Below are 9,312 nucleotides of genomic sequence, written 5' to 3'. Positions count from 1 at the left end.
TTGAATAACGATAGGGGAAGGATTGTTTCTTCTGGATAAAGTGCATCATATGGGGGCACTCAAACTTCCCCAGTGTTCAGTATCTCTTTACTTTTTTTCAGTTGAGGCTCTCTGAAAAAAAGCGAGGAAAAAGCTCACATTGCAGCATACCCAAGGCTGTTAAATCACAGGAATTGCACCAGCTGGATGCTAGCAGATCATTTTATCCCTTGCTATATCTGGGGATGCAAAGGAAAAGGAGCTCTGCTCCTTTAAGCTAGCAGAAAGCCTCTTTATATTCAGGTGGAGTCAAGCCTTCCTGGGCTATAAAGTTGCAGGCAGAGGCAGGGGCAGCAGCTGTTTTGCTTAGATCTTAGCAAGCCTCCAGTCTCATCATGGTAAGAGCATGCCTTATATTTGTACTTGTCTGAACTTAATATATAGACTGAATGTTTTCTGAGTGTACTGAGCTGAACATTTTGCTTGCTCTTTTTCCCCTCCTTTCTCTTGAGGCTGTTAATTCCAAGCAGTTTTGTTTAATTGCCTATTACCTTATGGCTTATTGAATCAATGTTTGCTCCTTATAAGGAAAAAGTGAGGGACTTGGTTGGAGAATGGTAATTTAAGTGGCCTCTTGCTGCTTTTCACTCTGAGGCTTGCAGCTCCTGAGATGGTGACTGTAGAGCTGCAAAGTGTTTGACTCTTCAATGCAAGTTGGGTTTTACTTTTCTGGGACCCAGCATATCTAGATACACAACTAGGTGATATACTAAACTTTAAACTTTGATACTTCTGGCACTTTTCCATGAATTTAGCGCTTCAGCTCTCACACTACTATAGGGAACTAGTGCAACTTGCAGAGACCTTAGGGTTTCTTCCTTAGGAGTGAGCTGCCATGTTGCCTTTGTCTGCTACAAACCCTTGGGATTAGATATTAAATGAATAAAGGTTTTTTCCCCCCCTCTAGGTTTTTTCATTGAATCTTTGCTCTAAAGAGTTTGCAGCTGTGAAACTTAAGTGGATTGATCTGGTTACTAAAAAAACTGCAACCCTGAACATTGCTGGCTGATCTTGCTGAAACTTTTTCAAAGAATAACACAACTGTCACCTTATTTTGAATGCAAAAGAATAAATTTTTGGAAAATCTGATGGTGTCCCTTTGCATGTTGTAAATGGAAGAAAACTTCAAAGTAACCTTTGGCAAGTCAGCTTTTGAACTTTTTCTTTTATCTGGGACTTCTAGTGCCTGTCCTGGCTATAAAACAGTTAAACATTTACATGGTATTTCCAATGGGAAAATCAGCCGGACAACAATAGGCTGCCTATAGCCAGAGTCTGTAAAATGTAGTTTATCTTGATACAAAATACGAATGTTGGAGATCTGGGATCTCAAAAAAAACTTCCCAGTGTATTTGAGAGGGGGAGAAAACTACACAGTGTGAGCTGTGCTTTCATCCTGCTATTCCTGCAGGCCCTCCCCTTTTTTTTCCTTTTTTTTTTTTTTTTTTTCCATTCCCTGTGTGCTGGGCTGAAAATGCCAGTGCCCCCTTGAAGCAGGTGCTGGGACTAGTGAGCTGGGAGAAGAGAGAGAGCTGAGCAGCTGTCTTGGCTAGTGCTGGCGAAGCGGCTGTGGCGGTGACCCCCGCAAACTGTGGCGAGGAGCTATTGCAACCATTTTGCTGGGAGGGATGGGCAAATGGCAGCCAGCATTTCCCAAATAGTGCAAATATCAACTTGGAGAGAGGGGACTTAAATGTAGCCTCCACACCCAGCAGAACTGGTGATCTCGGCCCAGACCTGGATTAAGCAGTGTTTTGCCAGCTGTGGGTGCAGGAGTCAGTGTCCCTCTGCAGTATCAGAGCGCTCATCCGGATGATATCTAGCTTTATGGCAGGTGATCTGGACACGCAGTGGTGATTTGACTCACTTGAATGTTGAGAAACTTCTTGACACATCAATGCTTGGAGACAGAAAGAGGGGAGAAGTTGTGTTACTTCCCTCTCCTGATGACTCCTGCTACTGCCACGAGCAGTTGATGCCCGAGACCATGTCTAGCATCACTTTGAAGGCAGAGACTCAACTTAAAAGGGACAGGGTTGCTTTGACAGGGCAATCATGCCTAGGGCTGTGTGCATTCAGGGTGTCTTCTCAGGCCTGAGACACCTGAGCTGTCAGTGGTGCTTGTCATACTCTGCCTGAGGTGGACACCTTGGAGCAAGGGAGTTGGGCTCATTCATGGAGACCCCTGGCTCTGGGTAGGACTGGGGGAAACTGAGGTATGGGGCAAAAAGGAGCAGGATGGCTGGGTAGCAGCAGAGAGGAGACCTGAACTGGGCTGCCTCTCAATGCCCCAGATAATGGGATCAGCTGCACTGCTCGCCACCTCAGGTGGGATCACCAGCTGCCTTTAATGTGGATACCCTGGGAAGCCACACTGCTGTGTGTTGTGCATGGCTGTATTTGGGAGTCTCTGCTTGGGTCCTGGGACATGAGCCTCTGTCGTTGCTGCAGAGGTGCTTTGATCTTGGGGTGGTGGAAATGGCAGAGATGCCAATTACCAGGGGAAGCGTGCAACCATCAAAAATCCCCAGAGAGACCTACATCTTCTGGAGCATCTCCAGCACCGCCCTGGAGGTAGTTATAGGCTCCTGGAGGGTGACCCAGTTAAATCAGGACTCCAAGCCTCTCCCTGGGTGTTGGCCTGCCCTTGTTCTGGCCCCGGGCAAATGCTGGTTTCCTCCAGCTTTGTTTCCTGATGTGACTCCCAGCTCGGCTGTGGATTTTCCAGGTTTGACTCTTCCCTGTTCAGTGCAGAGCTTTGTTTAGGGAGACCCGAGCCCCCATCTCCAGTAATCCCTGAGGACCCATCTGTTTGGGACAAGGTGCCGGCATGGCAGACCCTGAGTCATGTTGGTGGTTGAGCCCTGGAGAATCAACAGCTGCCCTGCTCTGTGGCGGGGCCATTTGAGCACTGAGTAGGAAGAAGCCAGCACTGCTCAGCTGCTTCCTGCCTCAGCACCAAGCCCATCACCTCCTTCCTTCCTCCCCTGGGCTGGAGAAGCCCTTCCTAGGGTTGCTACGTGCATGGCTGGGCTGTGTCCAGCGGCTCTGCAGATCAGAGTTTGATCCTTGCTCCAGCTCCTGCTGGTGGGAGGAAGTCTTCTGTTTCCCTAATCATCTGCCAGTAGCAAATGGCTCCAACAAGAACTGTGGGGGCTAGTGCTAAGTCACAGGATGTCTAAAAATCCCTTTAACAAGCCATTTCCCCTTCCAGAGGGAATGCATTTCCATCCACATCGGGCAGGCTGGCGTGCAGATGGGGAACGCCTGCTGGGAGCTGTACTGCCTTGAACATGGGATCCAGGCAGACGGGACCATTCCTGGCCCCAAGCTGGCAAAACCTGTGGAGCCGGAGTCCGAGCAAGTGGATTCTTCTTTCGAGACCTTCTTCTGTGAGACAGCGTCTGGGAAGCACGTGCCCCGGGCAGTGTTCATAGACTTGGAGCCCACTGTCATTGGTAATAGTGGGGCAGATGGGTGTTGTGGCATCTCTTACCTCGACTCCTGAGCCTTCTTACTACTGCTCGTGTTGCTGCCTGTATTGCCTAGCAGCTCCCACTCCTTTACTCTGTTAAAACGTCTCCAGCCATCAGAAGCTGGATGGGATTTGCAGTTCCAAATGGACCTGCAAGTGACAAACCCATTAGTCTTACCACTCTGACTTGTCTTCAGTTGATCCCTCAATATAAGAGTGACCTGCTGTCTCAAGCAGGATCCTCAGCAGGTGTAAACTGGCATGGGTTTATTAACCACAGTGTCTCTGGACTGAATTACATGAGCCTATGACCTGATGCGGCACTTCTGGTTTTAATGCTACCTCTGAAGCACCTCTGGGCATGTGGGTGCTATCAATTTCATGGTTCTGTGGAAAATGGGTGTCTTGCTATTGCAGGCTTCATGCTTCTCCTTCCACCCCCCAGCTTCATTAATGATCTTTGGAAGCTTGACTTAATCATGGCATTTTAATTTGATTTAGAATATCTTCCTAGAAAACAAATTCTCTTTTGCTCAAGAAGCTGGCAGAAATGACCCTCTGCCACCTGCATCCATGTTAGGCGGTACATCTAACCTGCTTCTGCCTTCTAGGCTTCTCCTGTGGGTGAATGTGTCTGTTCCTATCTTACTGTCTAGGGTGTGTGACTCATTATTTCATTTAAGGGAAGGAATGCAGACTTTTGTTTTGGTTCCACTTAATTTCAAGGCACTAAATTGGGAACCTAATGAATGAGCCAGCAGAATATGAAATATATCCAACATTGAGACTGAGTGGGTCTAATGACCCTCTGGAGGTGTCTCAACCTCACTGACTGTGCAGGGCCTAGAAGAACTGCTCCTAATGTCTGTATTCATTAGATGCCTGGAGCTTGGTGGGATGAATCTAGCTGAAATGTCAATACAGGAGGTATTCTGTCTCCTCTTCAGTATGCTGTAAAGCAGGTGGTGGACATAGTGCTTCCAGCAACCTCAAGGTGCTCTGCAACAAGCGGAAGCATGTGGTAGTTATAATCCTACACCAGCACTGGAAATTTAGGCAGCACCCTAAATCTTTATGAACCAGATTAGATTAGGATCTCAAGGTGGCAGCTGGGAGAAGGTGGAGGAGGTTGTGAACTTGATAACTAGTCTGGACAGTGTTTCTCTAACCCCTTCTATTATTCCCAGTCTAATTAACCACACCATGATTATTACTTTGTAATCTTGTCTGGTGTGGGTTCCTGGTGGATTTGTAGGTGCTTTATGGGTTTTTTGTGGCAGAGTAACTGCTGCTCTCCATGATTGCTCCTCCTTGTAGATGAGATTCGGACTGGGACCTACCACGCGCTCTTCCACCCAGAGCAGCTCATCAGCGGCAAGGAGGATGCTGCCAACAACTATGCCCGTGGCCACTACACTATTGGGAAGGAGATCATAGACACTGTTCTCAGCAGAATTCGTAAAATGGTAAGAGGGAAAAGAAAATCTTTTCCTTAAAATAGCACATCATGGACAATGCAATTAAACTTTGGGTTCATGTCTGGGTAAAAAATCTTAGAGGCAAAATTCCTCTATCTGAGCTCAAGAACTGCTGCTGCTATCATTAGATTTGGGGCTTGGTAAAGAAAGGAGTTCATATGAAACTATATATCTATGCCTAAAGCAGCTGTCACTGTGTGTAAATCTCATGGGCTGGAGCGAGACAACACTAGACCTTGAAGATGGAAGAGAGGGACTTTGGACCATAGGGAGGCCACACTCTGATTATGCAATTGCAGAGATTAATTCTAAATGGATGATTGACACTGAGAAGATCAAACTCCATGTTTGATAGGGGTGAAGGTAGTTTGTAACACCACTGTTAGGGGCCTGTCAGGGAAATGCTTTTGTGACATCTCCTAGGGGTGCAGGAACCACATGCTACCTCCCATCTCCTCTCAGGTGCTGGGATATGCATTGAGCAGATAATTGAGCAACTTGCCTGGAGTTTCCATCTGGCCATGCAGAGCTACCTATGGTAGCTCCACAGAAATCATCTGGTTGATTAACACATGTCTAAGCTAAAGATGCTTAGTAGGGCAATATACTGAACGAATCCACTCTTGGGAAGAGAATGGCTGGAGTTTGTGGCTTTGTTTAGACGCTTCTCTTCTGGTTAATAAGTGCTCCAAACAGAATTTATTGCTGTATTACTTTGGTTCCTTATTCCAGTCTTTAACAAAGAGAAGTTAATATGCATTATTCTGCTGCAGGCTGACCAGTGCAGTGGTCTCCAAGGGTTCCTGGTCTTCCACAGCTTTGGGGGAGGCACAGGCTCTGGGTTCACCTCCCTGCTCATGGAGCGGCTCTCTGTGGAGTACAGCAAGAAGTCCAAGCTGGAGTTCTCCGTGTACCCAGCCCCACAGGTCTCCACGGCAGTGGTGGAGCCCTACAACTCTATCCTCACCACCCACACCACCTTGGAGCACTCAGACTGCTCCTTCATGGTGGACAACGAGGCCATCTATGACATCTGCAACCGCAACCTGGACATTGAGCGTCCCACCTACACCAACCTCAACAGGCTGATTGGGCAGATCGTTTCATCTGTCACTGCCTCACTGAGATTTAATGGGGCCTTGAATGTCGACTTGATTGAATTCCAGACCAACCTGGTGCCTTACCCACGGATACACTTCCCGCTCACAACCTATGCTCCCATCATCTCAGCGGAGAAAGCCTACCACGAGCAGCTGTCAGTGCCGGAGATCACCAATGCTTGCTTTGAGTTCTCCAACCAGATGGTGAAATGTGACCCGCGCCGCGGCAAGTACATGGCCTGCTGCCTGCTGTACCGGGGCGACGTGGTGCCCAAGGATGTGAATGCGGCCATCGCAGCCATTAAAACGCGCCGGTCGATCCAGTTTGTGGACTGGTGCCCCACGGGCTTCAAGGTGGGCATCAACTACCAGCCGCCCACGGTGGTGCCAGGGGGAGACCTGGCCAAGGTGCAGCGGGCTGTCTGCATGCTGAGCAACACGACGGCCATAGCGGAGGCCTGGGCCCGCCTGGACCACAAGTTTGACCTGATGTACGCCAAGCGAGCCTTTGTGCACTGGTACGTGGGGGAGGGCATGGAGGAGGGGGAGTTTTCGGAGGCCAGGGAGGACCTGGCAGCCCTGGAGAAGGATTATGAGGAGGTTGGAAGGGACTCTGCAGATGGAGAAGAGGATGAGGCTGATGAGGATGAGTATTAATAAACCCCTGCCTCTTCTTTAAGAAGTCAAACATCGGATCAAATACAAACTGTCTGTCATCAGGCTAAACTGGTCCCAAGTGCCTGGAGGTGCCAAAGGATTGTCCTGAACGGCAATGCTACTGTTTGACGTATTATTCCTTTTCTGCTTGCATAGTCTATGTGCTCATAATGCACTTCTGTAGCATGGGTGTCTCGAGCTTTGTCACACTGCTGTGTATCGAAGAGTGAAGCTGAATAGGTGTCTGGCTTTGTGTTGGGGTCACATCCTGCCTGGGAAGAGGATCCTGGTGCCTAGTCCAGGGGAATGTTGCAAGCTGCCCGCTTCAGCTTAAGCGGCAAATTTTTGCTCTGGCTTTTGCTGCAAAAGCACCTTTTAATTAGAAACATACCAGTACACTTCTATGCAACTGCCTTTTGTATTTGAATAAAGACTTTTTTCGCTCTGAGTTCTCTGGATTTAATCTAGGGTGTTCCTTACAGTGTGAATGTCATCTTGGGGAAACGGCAAGTGCTGATAAAGATGAGCTCTGGGTAGGTGAACACTGAGGATCGCAAACTGGAATTATTGGTGTGAGGGGAAATGTCCTATGTCATGCAGGGACTTGTCTGTCTAGAGCTGGATGCTCTTGTCACTCTGAGAGCAGTTTGGAGGAGGCAGCAGATCCCCAGTTGGGTTAGTGATAGGGGGAGAGTGGTGCCTGTGTGAAGGGTGCTTATTGGTGGGTCTCTGCCACCTTCCTGCCTCTGGTGAAGTCTAGAGATGATGGCTTGGCTCTACCTGAGCGTATCCTGGTGTGTGGGTCAGCACTGTGGCTCTGAGGAGGGGGTCTCATGTGGATATGGTGGCAACTGCTCTGCAGCTGGTGTGAGCATAAAACCAGGCCACTGGAGTTGGTGTGCAGAGGTTAACCAAGCCCAAGTGCTGGGGTGATGGTCAGAGGAGGAAAAGCCATGAAATGCCTGGTGATAAGATACAGAGAGGGAGTGTTTATAAGCCTGTGGGATGGGAGAAAGGCTTGCCCCAACCTTAGTTGAGCCTCTGTGTGCCCTCCTCAGGGCCATCGCATTAGAGGCTACACCATAGCCCTGTTTATACCCTTTATTTCAAAACCCAGCCTGGATCTACCTGTCCTTGGTGGCTGTAAACAGAAACTGAGCTTCTTCCTGCTCTAGGGCTTTAAGATAAGGTGCTGCTTCCAGGCTGTCTGAAGGCTCAGGAAGATGACCCTCTTCTTTCCTGGTGGTAGGGATGACACAGGAGATGTTCTCCAGGGTGATGCATTGGTGCATGCCTGGGGATGGTTAGAGGGTTGTGAAGATGGAGGAGCATTGCTGTGCCCAGGGGGAGGTGGAAGGAGTCAGAGCTCCTTGTTGGCTGCTGATGGCTTAAAAACACAGGCTGTCAACAGCAGGAGCAGGGAGCAGGTGGATCCCTAGGAAGATCCCTGCTGGGCTGAAGCCTCCTCTGTGTTCAGTTGCTGCTGTGAGTTTGCCCAAGCTAAAGCATTTGGCTTGTCCTATTGCTCGCCTGGAAGCATGGGGCTGCCCTCTGAGGCTGGTCCTTGGGGGTGGGAAGCAGCTCCTGCTGCATCTGATGGGTTCTCTCCTTTGGCTCCAGCTCTGCTGTGGTGACGGATGCCATCAAGGCCGGTGTACCTGGTGCCCCTCCACCATGGGACAAGCTGGGGCTGAGCATATCTCCTCTCGCGCACCCCAGGCAATCAGCTTTCCATCCCCCAATTCCTGGGGACTTGGCCAAATGATCTCCTGGGCTGCTGGCAGCTTGTGGGCTGCCAGCTGGCTGTGCCTATGCTGTGTCCCACAGCGCTGATGTTAACCCTTGTGGAGAAAGAGTGACTGCCCTGTTTGGGGCTGTTCAGGGCTCAACCATGCTTGCTAAAGGAGCAAGGACTTCTGACTCCATCCCCACGGGTCAACATGCTGGGACGTTTCCCGGCATGGTCTTGAGGGCTGCCACCTTTCCGTGGTGGCTCAGCTCTCTGCAGGTGGATGGGGCTGGAAGCCGTTGGTTAAATACCCAGAAAATGTGAGTGCGGCAGAGCCTGCTCAGGGTGGACATGGAATGAGTGTTGCTCTGGCCCAGTGAGGGAAGGAATGCGATCCCCGTGCTCTGGCAGCTTGGAAAGCAATCGGCACATTGCTGGGGCTGATGTAATTTAAACAGTCATTTATTACTGAAATCAATTACTTTAGCACATCCATCAGTGCAGCCCTGCTCCAGCCCTCCCACGAATGAAACATTGTTAGGGAGGGAGGGAAATGAAGGCTCTTCCTTGCAGGGAAGGGAGAGCGATCCCACAGCTTTTGAGGAGGCAGCATCTCTAGCTTGATGGCCACAGATGATGCCTTGTCCTCTCCATGCATGGCACAGTCTGCAGACCTGCTCCCAGGAGCAGTGCACGCTGCATTGCAATGCTTCAGCTTGATGTCCGCTGCCTGCTGCGATGGTGAGGCTGGTCCTGGAGGTGAGCTCTGCAAACAGCGACACATGGAGCAGCCCATGGGAGCGGGGTTCCTGGGATGTCACTCTGGCCTATTCG

The 9,312-nt window shown here is 49.8% G+C and overlaps 1 protein-coding gene across 1 annotated transcript; it reads left to right on the top strand.

Moving 5' to 3' along the window:
• Positions 1-291: 291 nt before the first annotated feature.
• On the top strand, positions 292-7,197 carry LOC106491708 (tubulin alpha chain-like). The gene is made up of 4 exons (XM_067317559.1): positions 292-377; positions 3,254-3,497; positions 4,832-4,980; positions 5,766-7,197. Exons 1-4 carry the CDS (start codon positions 375-377, stop codon positions 6,747-6,749), a joined length of 1,380 nt encoding a protein of 459 aa, XP_067173660.1. The 5' UTR covers positions 292-374; the 3' UTR covers positions 6,750-7,197.
• The last annotated feature ends 2,115 nt before the right edge of the window (positions 7,198-9,312 follow it).

This window comes from Apteryx mantelli, chromosome 1, assembly GCF_036417845.1.
Source record: "Apteryx mantelli isolate bAptMan1 chromosome 1, bAptMan1.hap1, whole genome shotgun sequence".
NCBI lineage: Eukaryota > Metazoa > Chordata > Aves > Apterygiformes > Apterygidae > Apteryx > Apteryx mantelli.
The sequence above is the reverse complement of the archived record's forward strand: the minus strand, read 5'-3'. Positions and strand labels throughout refer to the sequence as shown.

Bases quoted from the DNA above. Each gene is read 5' to 3' on its own strand.
- LOC106491708 (XM_067317559.1), top strand. The intron at 3,498-4,831 runs GTAATAGTGGGG...TCCTCCTTGTAG, and splicing joins CTTGGAGCCCACTGTCATTG to ATGAGATTCGGACTGGGACC. The intron at 4,981-5,765 runs GTAAGAGGGAAA...ATTCTGCTGCAG, and splicing joins TCAGCAGAATTCGTAAAATG to GCTGACCAGTGCAGTGGTCT.